General features: G+C 42.9%; 1 protein-coding gene across 16 annotated transcripts in view; it reads right to left on the bottom strand.

The window, feature by feature from the left end:
• Positions 1-15,264, bottom strand: part of RBFOX2 (RNA binding fox-1 homolog 2) — a 258,241-nt gene that overhangs the window by 69,238 nt on the left and 173,739 nt on the right. For all 16 annotated transcript variants that reach the window (XR_016441838.1, XM_090043121.1, XM_090043118.1 and 13 more), the window contains one exon: positions 2,831-3,055. Coding sequence is in view for 15 of the 16 variants with exons in the window: in XM_090043121.1 (XP_089899247.1) it covers positions 2,831-3,055 (225 nt within the window). In the remaining variant the exon portion in view is untranslated. The remainder of the gene's footprint in view (positions 1-2,830; positions 3,056-15,264) is intronic.

Raw genomic sequence — 15,264 nt, 5'->3', positions numbered from 1 at the left:
CTATTATCCTCTTCAAACCACACCATCTGGCTTCGCTTGTAAGGAAAGAAACGTGTGCCAGTGTACTAAAGGTGCTTCCCATTACATTACTTCACAAGGCTATTGCCAGTCTGATAGACTGCCCCAAATCAATCTAAAGTGACCCCTTATATATTCATAATGTATCATTGCTCCAATGATTCCAGCTTCTGCCAGGCAGGAGAACAGAAATTGCAATTTCTGTCCCTCCTAGCCTTCTGCTATATCACTGTCTGATGCCAACTGGACATCAGCGCAAGCTCTGATCTTAAAAGCAGGGAGATGCCTCTTTCTGTCTGGTGAAAGGAATTCCTGAAGTGCCCCTCAACAGCACAGACTTCAGATCTCAACAGCAGGGGAATCTGCCGACCTGTGTGTTCTGGGATCTCACTCTCGCACACAAGAAGGCAGCTGTTCTTGTTGATCACAGTAGTAAGAAGGAAGCATCAGGAGCTCTAAAACAACCTTACACCATATTTGCTAGATGAATACAGTGGGCCAGAAGATAGGGTGAAAACAGAAGAGTACCAGTACATACTGGACAGATGCAACTAACTGGTATGTTAAACACATATAAGTTGACCGACATGTGATGGACAGGCATATGATTCAAGCTGTGCCAGTACTCAAAATGGGGTAATCTACATAATGTGTTGTACTCTAACAAAAGCCTTGGTCTATAAGAACTGTCAAGCCTCCTGCTTGTAACAGTGAGTTTCTCTCGGTCCCCACCTCACTGCTTAGTATGCTGAGAAAAGATTTTTTTTAAAGTTTAGAGCAAATACCAGAGGAAGCAGAACAGCCTCCCACAATGAGAGGAAAAAGGAACATGAACGCAGAAAGATCCAAGGCCTAAAGCTAGAAAATCCCTCAGCTATCTTCCTCACTGGATTTCTGTGTTCATCACCCCGGGATACTCTCAGGATAAATAATCCAGGCCAAAAAAATCATCACAAGTGTGCTTATATGTACCTTCACCCTTTCCTAGCTAGCCACAATTGCATGCACTCAACTTTGCAGTGTCTCCCTGCACATCTTTAACTATGTTAAGTGGCTAGAGCAGACATGTCCACCTGTTCCCAACAGGCAGTACAAGAGTTACATGCTATCCAACCTATTTATCATCTAATCTCTCCCAGTCACGCTCCCTCCATAGCCTCCTGGCAACACTTCTGCTTCTCCACAGTCTCCCAGCAACACTCCCTCCCACACAGATGGGCTTCTATTCTCTCCTCATTGGCTACCAAGCACCAACACATCACCCCGCTAGCACGCACATACTCAAGCCCCTATTCTCGCTCTTTCGGCTCCTTTGGAGCTTGCACTAGCTGATGAAAGGCAGAGCTCTTTCTTGCAGCGTGATGGAGCTGGCTCCTAATATGGAAGAGGAGCAGGAGGCTTGGCAGCAGCTTGTGTCCAAGGTCAAGGCTCGCATCATTTCCATTAAAAAGAAACAGCCTTAATGTCTGGACCAAGATGGGAACATAAACACGTGGAAAAAGCTGACATGCTACAGAGCATGCTGTGCTGCCATGCAGGGGATGTACGCTTTATTTCAAACATCCACCTCCATCACTGAACTGGTATTTTGCGCTCGGTATTGTTCTGTATTGCCATGCTCTTGTGTTGCGCTTGCTGAGCTGACGGGAGAAAGGACAACTCAGTGTCATAAGGATTATTACATTGCTCTGTACTGCCTTGTGTCACCCTTAGGTTTCCCTTACAGCCTGGTCTCTGACTTAATTTGCATTGGCCCTGTGGAATAGGAAGATGCTGAACTGCTCCATAAGCACTCTGTGCACTTTCCTGGGCTACACCGTTTACTTCTAAACAGTCACAAGATACTAAAGTTCATGTGAAGAACACCAGTACACCAAACATCTCCCAAGGTCATGAGCAAAGTTGCCAACTTCCCAGTGTAAAAGAAAGCGGTACCACATACTATGAATCAATCCTTACTTGAGCTGGCACTAAATTCACTCAGTGATTATAGGGAAGGGGAAAAAATGTCTATGAGCCAAGCACCAAACTACAAGGAAAATTGAAAGCATTAGCAGATTAAATCCACCCCTGTGTACCAAAGGCTCTCACCATAAGACTCTTTATTAGGAAGTTAAGTCTTAACAAGTGGCTTAAGGGGTAGATAAAGCTTTCCCTGGGATAATCTGCCAGCATGTTGCCCAGTTCCGGGCTACAGGAAGACAAATGTGAAAAAGGAAGAAGGTGAAAGTCTTTTTTTAAGTAAGCGGCTGCATAGCAGCTGAAGTCTCCTCCTGCCTATCCCCCCACTGCACCATGCCATTTTCTAATGGGCACAAAAGTATTTCCCCACTCCACCACCTCCTTGAAATTGAGGGGATACTAGGATTACACATATATCTTCTCTATTCATTCTGTCTTGGTTCCTACTTTCAGCCTTTTAGGACCTGCATTCAGTAAAGGTGCTTTTTATTTATTTACCCAATTGCCAAGTAACTCAAGAGTAGTCAACAGTCTTGTGAAGGTGGGTCTGGACATCCCCAAGTCTTATTCCAGGCCCCACATAAACAACAACTTTCAGAACTACCACCACTACCAAATCAGTTCTGCTCCTTGATGTGACACAGGGGACAAAGTACTGCATGGGGAATCCAGAGCTGCTGGCTTTCACAATTCTCTTTGCTGGGCTCAAGAAACCCCGCTCTGATATACTACACTCTTATGAGGCATTAGGGATGTGTCAGAGAGCTAGCAGACAACCTAATCTAGGATATTTTTGTGTAAACCTCTACACAAATGACACCTCATCATTCTCCCACTTGGTATGGCATACCGTAAGAGATCCATTTTGCGTGCTGGCCGTGTTCGTGCTCTGCTCTCCATGTGCCTGCGTACTTCCGTAGAGTGTCAGATTGTGCTCGCTGGTCTGGCCTGCATAGTCCTGAGTGTGTGGCACCCCATACTCTGTGGGGATCCCATTCTGTGGGGGTGGTGGGAATGGGATTGTGGTGAACGGCTGCACCATTGCATCAGGAGTGGCTGTTGGCTCCTGGTTACCCTGGAGAAGGGGAAAGGAAAAAAAACGTATTTAATATGTTAACAAAAGGTAGACCAGGACCCCCAGCCTAAAAGCAAGCATCTGATTCAGCTCAGACTGGCATTCCAGTCACTTCACTACTAGACAGCGCTCTGTTATGCTCTACATAAAAAAGAACACACTCTATCCCCATAAAGATTCAACTCCTCATTTTTTTTATAAGCTTTCTCAACAGCTTTCCCATTACTGGGTAGGATGATGGGGCCAGATTAGGGATTTATGACCTACAGATCCCTCACATCACAGAAGATGCCTTAACTGTACCAAGGCATACCTGTTATGCTTGACTGACCTCTATTTCTTCCTCAGTTCCAAACTAAAGAACCTAACTCCATCCAACATTTCCTGGCTGCTCCATATATTTCATTGCCTCTGGCATTTGTCCTAACCAACCTCCAAAAGTCAGTTTGTTTGACTGGCACATTTCACCTCTCCTGGACCATTAACTGCTGAGAAAAGCCAGATCCTCCTTGTGGTTCTGTCTGCAAGAAATCTCATGTCAATTTAGGGGTACAGGTTGTAGCCATGTTGGTCTAAGAACATAGGTAGACAAGGTTCTTTGGGTAAATCTGATATCTTTTATTACACCAACCCAAATAACTGGAAAACTTCTTTGCAAGCTTTCGGGTATAAATACCCTTCATCAGGCTGAGGAAGCATCTGCAGCTGGTGTGCCATTCATTTCTATTGCATGCCAATAAGAGAGCATAAAAATGGCCCTTTCCCTTCATTTTGGTGGTACTAAATGGAAGCAAAACAGACACTCAACTGATGGACTTTATGCACCTTGCCTGCTAGTCAGAAGACAGACAGGAGCTGTGGGAACTGGAATTTGAAAACATAGGCCTGTAGCACTCACTCTCTCCCAATCATGAGCATCACTACCTTCAAACAAGGCGTTAATTATCCTCCTCCCTCTGCTCAGGGCATCCCACAGAGATCTCTGTGCTAGGACAATAGGCTTTTTAGCAGCTTTTAACACTGCTTCAGAGCATTTGATGCCAACTGGATGGCTATTAAAAAGATACTCCACCACACAAAAGATACCCCCAAAGAGAATAAAAATCCCTCATTGCCATGCCACAAGAGGGCCACAGCACTTTGGGAAACCATCATTATGGGCACTGCCAAACCCTCAGGAATGGGAAAGAGTAGAGTAACTAGGAAAAATTCAGTCACCTACAGTAAAGAAAGAAAAGTTCATGACTCAAGTGATGGCATTAAAAGACTGAACGGCTGCAGTGCTTTATTTGCCATCCTAACAGAGAAATCCAAGGAATGGAGATACGACAGGCTGCTGTGAAGGAGTCTCAACTTTGTCAGCATACTGTAACCCTGATTTTACATTTCAGCTGTGATTCCAGCCATGATGTAGGAAGACTCTGTTGTAACACTGCTATGTTCAGCTCAATGGAAAAGGGGAAACAGTCCTTTAGATACTATCATTACATGAAGCAGAGGGAGATCAGTTGGGATTCACCAAGGGGTAACTAAGGTAGATGTTACACCAAGAATATGCAGGCACTGAAGAGAGCTCTAGTGAAATGAGATGAGCCTTTCCAGCCATTTACCAAGGGCCTGCAGCTCTTGTTTCAGGGCAAATGAAACAATGGTAAATTCCATGCACCTCCAGCCAACACCAGGTCATTCAGACACTGGCTGAATCCCAAAATCATTCTGACATTAGTATATCTGGCCCTGTCCCGTGAGGCCCATGTGACTGCATATCTGTAGCTGGAGAAGAAAGGCAAGGCAAGGGCATTCATTACCATTTGGCAGCACACAGCTGCAGCCTTGCACCCAATGGAACAAGAGGGTTGCATTTACTGACAACCAATGCCCGCCAAGCCGCACAGGAGTGTGGCTGCCTACAAGAACATAACTTTGAAGCCTTATCTAAGGAACAAAAATTAACAAGGAGTTTTCCAGCAACTGCCAGTTCCAGTGCAGCCATTCCGATGCTAAATACCTAATGCATACATGGATTAGGCATTGTTTGTGGCTGTGTCATAAAAACAGCTGTGTGGTTGCTGCAGTATGACTACAATCTTTTCTACTGTAGATTCACTGAGCATCTCTTCAATCCAAGACAATGGTTTTCTCCAAAAGGGTGGCTGCCTTATCGTACATTAATTTCCATTCATGCCTTCCTCTTCCCAACAATGTCAAAGACAAGGGAACTACTAACTTAATCTAAAACATTGGCGACACATAGGGAGTGCATGCGGGTGCATGTGCACCCCGAGATTGGCCGTGCCAGCCGCAAAACTGGAAGTGCACTTCCAGTTTTGCCGCTGGCTCAGTGATCAGCTGCTGGGGGGGACTTGCCCGTTGACAATCTGGTGGCCCTCCCAGGCTTGGGAGGCACTGGTCATCCATGATCTAAAATATCAGAAAAAGAAAGATAAGGTTTTTTACAGTTTTTTCCTAAATAAAGGCTACTCAATCTTTTAAATGGAAGCCACCAATCTAACCATGCATCTGGCTATAGATTTTTTTTTTAACCTACCATTGTAACAAGCTCATCTCTGCTTATTAGGCCAAAGAGGAGGGGAAATAATTCTCTTAGTTTTCACTTTGTTTACTTTCAACATATGATTCTCTCCAGTTTCACCATTTTCCCCTGTACAGTTAGCTCCCTCTGCCTAGGTAGACTTCTCCATTTTTTAAATAGGAACAAAACAGGAAACTGTGATTTGTAAAACTACAGAAGTTGGCAAGCAGTCTCCAGGGAAGGTGTAGGAGCTGTCAGTGCTTCCAATTTAATTTTAAAATGGACTAGACTTCAAGTTGATGATAACGCTAATATGGAGAGCAGAATGTTAATTTGAGATTAACAAAACCTACTAGGTCATCAGTTTGATGAGGCGGGATTCTTCTCCACTAAATGTAATTCATAGTACTGTTTAATCTTGTTTTAAAATGATCTAAGGGCACTAGCTCACAAGCCTAATATAATCTCATTTCAACAATTGTTTCCCTCTTAATTTCATTTTATTCCTCCTAGCTGTTATGCATTTCTACCTTCTCAAATAACTAATCTCCCTTATTTAGCCAGCTACAAACTATATCCTTTCAACCTCTTCATTGTTACTTAGACAATGCACACATATATTTAGCTCTTAATCTTTCCCCCTGCATCAAATCCTTTGATAATGTTTTGATTAGTCCTGTTCAAAACTTCCTCAAATTTTTCAGCACATTTCTACTACTGGATACAAATTTTTGGACACTTATCTCCGAGCCAGAGAAAGGGAACTATTACCTCCTTGCTTTGTAGCATCGTGTCTCTACTTATGCAGATCAGTCACACAGCCCTGCTTGGCTGCCCCATTACCGCAAACTCCTAGTCAATTTGATGCCTCCAATCTCCCTTAAGGCTTCCACTACTATTCTTGTCCTGGTTTTTCCCTACAATTAAAATATCTGTAATGTAGGTTGTTTTTCTCCAGATGCACTTATCTGTACCTTTCCAGTTTAATCTCATTTTCTTCCTTTACACCTATGCTCCCTGGAATTTGCGTTCTTGATCTGTCCCCACTAGCATTTGCAATACCTCTCAAATCATTACCTGCAAGAACCATTAATGTCCTGTTACTTTAGAATCATGGAATAGTTGGGTTGGAAGGGACCTCAAGAAGTCATCCTGTCCAGCCCCCTGTTCAAGGTAGGATTGTCCTCCACTTCTACACGTTTAGTGAGTTATACCTGTTAATTCTATTATGTAATCCACCATATCGGTGCAACTTTCACCTATACAAGAACTACACAAGAACTAAGATCTCATATTTTAATTGTCCTCCACTTCTACATGTTTAGTGAGTTATACCTGTTAATTCTATTATGTAATCCACCATATCGGTGCAACTTTCACCTATACAAGGACTACACAAGAACTAAGATCTCATATAGTTGTTGGCAGGATTGGGCTCCTTATACTCCATTAACATACAACATGAAAGGAAACCCAGCAATTAAAACAATGGCATTTCAGCACACTACTTCTTCCTACTTCCCATATCTGAACACAATGAAGACATGCAAACCTTCTTCTAACTATAAGCAGACGTGGAAGTGAAAATGAGAAGCCTGAAGGACAATGACTACCCAATCTCTACAATCTTATCTCCCTGTCTCATGAGTCTGGTCAGAAGTTCAGGTTTCAAACTCTTTTTACGCCAGCTACACTAGCAACCACCCTAGACTTGCTGCATATGAAAGGCAGTTCAGTGCAGCCATAAACACTCCCAGGACGATAGTGGCTTGGCAATTGCTAGATATATATGTACTGCTTTTGAAAGAAAGAGGATTGCAAGGTACCTTATCCTGCAATTCAAAGCAAGCAAAAATTCCCTTGCCCTTCTTCTCTACTACCCTTCCTCTACCCCCTACTCATCTGTGATCAAGTAGAGGGTCAAACTAACTCCCATCTCCCCAGTATTACTCATCTGATTTACCGGCATAGTTCCACTTCTTTGACACCATTTACATACACTTTTATCCATTCCTGGAAAGAAATCTGATATTCCATTTAGAAACAAAACTGAGGCAGTGGTCCAGAGCACAACAGGTCCACAGCCTAAAGACAAAGATCCACTTCGACTTAGGGCTTGCCTAGGGCAGTTTTTGAACCAAATGAAACTGTTTAAAAACAAATTTGGTTAAACTAAAGCAAAAGCTATAGTGTGGCCCCAAGCACACAAGTTTACACTGGTCTAGTATAGCATGCAGCTCTAATATTAGTTAACTTGGGGCATAAATTACATGTAGATGAGCCCATGTAGAAGAGTACTAGCTTACAAAAGGTATGGAGCTGGCAATATTTACTAAATGACTTCCCTCTTCAGTGGAATGTTATTCAGATAAATTCCTCTGGCAGACAGCAGGTGGTGATCCAAGATCATGACACTAAATGAAGTATGGCTCCCAGAGAAACCCAGGCCTGGTATATACAGTGGTTTTATACAGGTTTAATGTTCACCTAGCAGAATGATTTTCTTTTAATTAAAATAGTTCTACAACCCCTAGGGCTAGTATAAAGGTGCTTATACTGATACAGCTTATTCTTCTTGTACAGGAAAAAAATTATATTGATATAAGCCTATATATAGCAATATTACTGCATCTTTGGGTGTGTGGAACTTTAATTAGGCTGGCATGATTTAAAGTGGTATGACTTGTGGGTAGGCAAACCCAAAGAAGCTGTCACACTGAATGAGCTCAGTAGTCCATTACTGTGTGCGACAGTAGCCAGCTTCAGAGGGGGGAAGGATGGAAAGAAATTCTGTGGTGGACAGCTATCAAATAATTTGCCCTTTGAGGAAGTTTCCTTCAAAGTCCTGTAAGCTAGTGGCTGACTTATGCCCTGAAGTATTAGTGTTTTTGTATACACATTTTGGGGTATTTTTGGTTTGTTTGTTTTAAAGCGGAGGCATTCTTTGTAATATCTGCATCTACATGGGTTGGGGGTGGGTTAACCTTGAGAACTGATTGCCAGTTAAGTTGAAGTAATTAACATGTTTGTAAAGCTAGTGTGTTTCAAGCAACAAATGTTTGTTCTCTGCTCTAGTCTAATCCTTCAGGTAAACAAAGACTGTTTGTAGCCGGGATCTAAGAGTCTAATAAGACACGTCCACGGTGGGAGGTGCTGATCATAGGACTGCTTTCCAAAGCAATAATGTCTACAGTAACTTGTTTGTATGAATAGAATCATTATATGAAAAGGAACTCTCTTCCTTTAAATCAGAACTGGCAGCTACGGTCACACCAACTATCCTATTGCTAAGGTAAAGGAGATGATGAAGTTTACTTCCCAACCTGTTCACCCAACTCCTTGGTTACCTGTAAAGTATGTGACAGCGATATAAGGAACATATTCACTCATCTAAGAACAAGGTCATGGAAACTGTTACCTGCATGGATGTCCAACTGATAAGCTTCTAGGCCTGTTCTTCCCACTACATAAGCCTGGGAGGACAATAAACCTAGCAGGCTTATGTAGTAGGAAGAACAGGCCTAGAAGCTTATCAGTTGGACATCCATGCAGGTAACAGTTCCCATGACCTTGTGCTTAGATGAGTGAATATGTTCCTTATATCGCTGTCACATACTTTACAGGTAACCAAGGAGCTGAGTCAACAGGTTGGGAAGTAAACTTCATCATCTCCTTTACCTTAGCATCTTTCTGCCTCTTTCCCTACATGAGACTTGGTAGGAATAATTCCTATGCAAACAACAATAACCTTCCCCACATGGGTAGTCTCAGAGCTGGCAAACTGCACAAAATGATCAGCACAAACAGCACAATTATCAAACAGAGAGGAAGGAGGGGGACAAGAGAAGGAAAAAGTGATATGAGACACAATGTGTGATGTACCAAGAGCCACAAGAATTTTACACTCACTCTACAGATACAGGAAGCAAGCAAAGGCTAGTCTCAAGAGTACAGGTATCAAACACCTCACCTGCTGACAGAATCTGGCCCATTTCATAAAAATCTGTAACCCTTATGACACTTAGATTAATCAGAAGCTAAATCTTATATATAAATACTGCATTTCTGTCCATGAGAGTCATTAAGATACTCAAAGTAGTCAAATGGAAACCAATTCAGTGAAGTTTTTCTGAGTTGGCAGACAACCTAAAACAAAGAGTCTTGTTACACCTTATGCTGAAAGCTGCACAAATGTTAATCGGCTTAATGTTGTTGGGCTTAGAGGAACAGTCATACCTTAAGGTGAAAATTCCTTCTCTGACTGTGCTTTCGCCTGCATAGCTGTGACTTGCCGCTAGTGGCTTGGTGAGCAAGGGCAGGAGGAGCTGGGGGGGGCTGCTCCCACCAGACAGAGTGTCAGTTGCAGCCAGATCACAGAGACCCAGGGAAGCAGCTTTCCTGGTTCTCTTTGGTCTTGCTGAAACTGACACACTGGGTGCGTCTACACATGCACATTAATTGTGCAGGAGCTGAAGTTTCTGCACAGTATAAGCACACATCTTACTGCACAGTAAGTATGGTGACTTATGCCGACGAGCATAAATTTGCTACTTGCATCATGCAGGTATCAAATTTAAGCCTGATTACTTACCGTGCAGTGACAGGACATGTAGATGCCTTACTACACAGTAAAACTGTGTGTGGACTGACTTGAGACTAACTTTATTCCCAAGTCAGTCCACACGCAGCATTAATACGCTTTAACACCTACACGTGTAGATGCTGGTCTATTCTCATTTACTGCGCAGTAGATTTAAGTCAGTTTAAATGTGTGTGTAGACATGCCCAGTGTCTCTGCCCTGAGAGCTGGGATGTCAGAATTAAGCCCTGGGAGTACTGCTTTCAGCGCAGAGCTGCTGCAGCTCCACAAGACCAGAGAGCCCCAAGGGAAGCAGCTTGGTCTTGCCGAGCTGTGGCAGCTCCACACTGAAAGCAGGGCTGCCAGGGCTTAAGCCTGACAGCCCTGCTCTCAGTGCAGAGACACTATGTCAGCTTCAGCAAGACCAGGGAGCACCAGAGAAGCTACAGTTCTGGAGCTTCCTCAGCCCTGGAGCTCCCTCGCTCTCTCTCAGCGCTGAAGCTCCCTCACTCTGCTGAGCTCCTGAGAAAACTCCTCGCTATCTCCAGCAGCCATAGTGCCCCTCGCCACTGCCCAAACCACAGACCACTGCCTGAGCTCCTAAGGGCCCAATCCTTTTTTTCCTCCATAACGCACATTGCACCCACAATGGGAGCAGTGAGCCAGTCCAGATGGTGCTGGGAGGCATTGCAGTCAGTGGGCAATCTGGAGCTGTGGCGCTCGCTTTGCCCAATGTCGCCAGGGGACGAGGCACTGTGCTGGGCCCTGCTGCACCCCAGTGTCCCCATTTGCCCACTGCATTCTGGGATGCTAGAGGACTTGAACTTGGGTGGCAAAGCTGTCTGGAGTGGCTACACCTTAAATGCAACAGGAGCAAAATTAGGTAGATTAAAGATAATCCTGCCCTGGATTGGCATACCTTTAAGCCCAGTAACAAGCTCTTTAAACCACTTAGAAAGTGTTAATGTGAAGCCAATCCGGGGGTTAAAAGCTCCAGAAGCTGCCTAAAATTACTGTGCAACAAGGCCCAAAGACTCAGGACCCTGAATTCCTCTTCCTTCCAATATCAGAAGGGTTGTTTACTCTAAAGCCTAATGATAACGCTCACATTGTCACAACTATTTCATTACTGAACATTTTATAAATGGAATTAAATAGGCATGAGGAGTCTGGGAAGCAAATGGAAAAGAAATAAAAAGGGAGAAGAACACAATAAAGGGAAACAAACTTAGAAACACAGATGTACTTCAAGTGAACCTGCCTTCCACATAACTAATATTAAATAGGACAGTAAGGGTGCCTGTAGACATGCAGAGATTAATTGAGTCTGTTGAAGCATGCTAATTAGCACACTCCAGCAGCCTCCCCATCTCATGTATTAAGCATCCCCACACTTCAACATGGTGGTGGGGGTACTTTAACTAAAGTTCATTCAACAAGCTTTAGTTAATGTGCCCCCACCACCATTTTGAAGAGCAGGACCCTGAATACACAAGATGCTGTGAGTGATTTAATACGAGCAGCTCTCAGAGCCAGCTGCTCTAATTAAAAGTACCCATGCCCCCCAGCACATGTAAAGACACCCTACGATACTCAATACAATCATGGTACCAAAAATGTAGTTATTACATAATGGCCTTCATCTATTCTTCAGCTTTGCACAAACCTTCCAATGATATGAAAAGAAACACTGTTTGAGGTTGAGAAGAATATGTACAGTAATCCTTAACAGAACCCTTTCCCCAATTTACAGACTATGATTAAAAATAGATTCAAACCCTCTAAAGAAAGAGTTGGACACTTGTTTCTGGTGTCTTAACTGACATGAAATCAAAGGGTTCTCTTGTTTTTTTAACATACATTCAGAAATAAAAGGATCTTCACAGGGTACTTTAATACTTGAAAAAATATTTTAACATTTCAGGTTATGCCAAAGAAATCGAATCACATGAAGTGACTGTGACGTGAATCAGCTGAAGAGCAGCTACAGGACAGGAAAGAGGTCTGAGATTCTGCCCTTTGCTACCATGGGCATACCAGAAATTTGCCTGGTTTCTTCCTCAAGCTAAGGCTTTGTCTTTCTATTGTCTTGCAGGGTTTACTCCAAGGTGTATTTTTAAACCAGGCCACTTATCTAAGAGAGTATGTATGTAGGCATTCTTTGTTCTAGTTTAAACCAGGCACCGCCAGTATGGGTTTTTGAAGTTTTGCTCTGTTTGTTTTATTTTGATTAAATCAAAAAAAAAATAGCCACCCTTAAGGGGAAAAAAAATCAATAAACAAATTATAAATATTTAACTATGTCTCTTTAAAGCATATTTCTTGCTAATCTTGCCCAAACTTGTATATGGAGAAACTCTCGCATTACATGCTTTTAATCCCAACAATGTGAAACAAAGAAAGAACAATATATTTTCCTATAACTATTGCATTGTTCAAACCAAATCAAAATGTGGACAGACCACAGAAATTTACTCCGTAAAACTTAGTGCCTAGCACTTTCTTCAGCATACGATGCTGAGGGAAATTAAACCCCCCATTTGCCAAAAGAGAAAGAACAACACAGAGCTTTGCTCATAAGTACCTGAAATACAGCCAGCACCCATTCAGCATGATGATCCCAACACTGGGCTACTTCCATTTTATCACTATGTATAAACTCAGGCTCTCCACATTGAAAGGGATACCTGGCTAATTAAGACAATACCCATATCTGCAGATACAACTGGAAACTCTTAATGCACCATGCCATCCCAAGCAGACTTTCTAGTGCAGTGGTTCTCAACCTTTATTAGACTCAAGACACCCCACAAAAGATGCATGGCACTCTGCATCACCCCTGAAAGGATCTCCAGGTACTCAAGGTGCTGCAGCACCCTGGTTGAGAATCACTCCCCCCCTTGGATGGCGGAAGTCAATTCCCTCATTCTAACCAAGTCATCCTATGTCAGATGGCCACTACTTCAAGCAGCAGTGAAGACAGCCTCCCCTCCAAGGACTTCTAAAAGCAGAGGCTGAACCCCTCTACTCACTAGCCTTCTCACCAGCCAATTGCCTTAACTGTGGTGATGTTTTAAGCCAGAATCCCTAGTCTGAGCATTAGCACTCAATTTTCATCCTAAATCTGGACACACAGCACTAGATCAACCTACATTTGGAAAGTTATTTTTGCAACAGCAAGAACTAGATATATTTGTTTTGGGGGGCTTTTTTGTTTTGCTTTTAACAACTTAAGTCTTAGATAAAGTTGATGGCATTTTTGGAAAGATTCCTACTTACTGAGGACAAACAAATTTTGCACAGCCCTTCCTAAGGCAGATAATGGGAGACATATGGACCTCTTCAACCATGTGCATCTCTGGATAAAATCACAAAGATGCCATTTGCAACCAGGAATCAGATTTCCTTGTACTGCTCCAAGAGGGAAGCATAGTGAGATGAAGCTGGTATGTTGAACTGCACACAGAAACGGCTCATAAACAGATTTTGATGACTAAAGGATGGACCAACAGTAAAGGACTCCCAGTCACATTTCAAACCTTCCACTACTTGGGTAACCAAAGCTATTAATGCCCCTTCAGCTCCCCTGCTCCAGTAGCCAGCAAAACTCTCCCAACTGTCTGCCCCATCCACCTCAATCCAGGGCCTCACAACGAAAACCAAGGCTAGAGCAGCAGTGCTGGCTCCGCTGCCAGCCAAAAGGGAGGGAGAAGAGAGAGAATGCTGGGAAAGGGAACAGCACATCTGGAATCAATTGGTAAGGTTTTGAATGCTTTGGAAGGAACTGCAGAGCTGGCAGAAAGCAGAGCAAAAAGCTGTACACACAGACACAACTATGGAGTGAAGAGAGGTGGGTGATGAGATGCATATATTATATATAAAGCACAGCTCCCCTTGAGATTCTTACATGGGCAGCAAAATCTTCCAGGCCCATTATATGTTTATGACCTCAAGTCCATCTGAATTAGTCCTGGGTATGGTCAGAATTCAACACCAAGCAGACCGGATCAGACACAGACAACTCCAGCCAAGGCAAACCAGACTCCTTCATGATTCAAGTGTCAGGACTAAGTAACAAAGCAATAAACCTACATCAATCTGCTATGGGGGTGGGGACAAGAGAACTAGTCGAGGAAATTTATAATTGACTTGGCACATTTTTAAGAACCGAGTGTGGTGGCTCAGAAATCCAGATTGCTTCCACGTTGACTTCTCCACCTCCCCCCCTTTCTCCCCTCTCTCTCTCAGCATAGCACTCTCCTATTTTCTGTTTCTCATTTGTTCCAAGAGCAGCTTTCCATCCCAAAGCAAGGTTTTATTCTCAATCCTGGAAAGCAAGGACTCTGAAAAAGGGATCACAGTGGAAAAGCAATTCCACACAAGCTCCTACTGTAATGGGTATGGCCAATAAAGACTAATGTGATGCACAGCTACATAAGCAGTAAATAGCAGTAGAGAGGATTCTACCTCTGCATATGGTGTGGGTAAAACTACTGTAAGAAGGCTGGATACAGTTCCAGTGCACGTATTTTAAAGAGGACATTGGAAAATTGGAAAGAGGACAGAAAATAGCCACAAAAATTATTTGAAGGCAAGGGAAAATACCATATTGTAACAGACTGAAGAGTTCAATCTATTTAGCTTATAAAAGAAGATAGAGCAGTGACTTTATTACAGTCTAAAAGTACCTTCACAGTGAGAAAATACTGGGTACTAAAGGGCTCTTTTATCTAATGAAGAAAAACGTAACAAGAAAATAATGGCTAAAAAGCTAAAGCCAGATGAATTAAAGTTAGAAGTATGGCACACTTTTTTTTACTTTTTTTTTTAAACACTGAGAATAATTACAAAAGCATCGTAAAGAATCTATCGCTTCCCATCTTTCAGAGTCTTCAGAACAGGCCTGGCTGCCTTTATGGAAGAATGCTTTTGCCAAGCAAATTATCTGGCTCAATACATGGGTAACTGGGTGTAATGTAATAGTGCGTGATATGGAGATGATCAGACTACATAATCAAAGTGAATATCTGTATGGGAACATCAAGAAAAAGCTATGGTGTGGTGTGAAGGATAGGTGCATAAATTAGAGCTTTTAAA

The sequence above is a fragment of the Crocodylus siamensis genome, chromosome 4 (genome assembly GCF_052110815.1).
Source record: "Crocodylus siamensis isolate JL-2025a chromosome 4, ASM5211081v1, whole genome shotgun sequence".
Taxonomy (NCBI): domain Eukaryota; kingdom Metazoa; phylum Chordata; order Crocodylia; family Crocodylidae; genus Crocodylus; species Crocodylus siamensis.
This window is presented reverse-complemented; position numbering and strand designations above follow the sequence as displayed.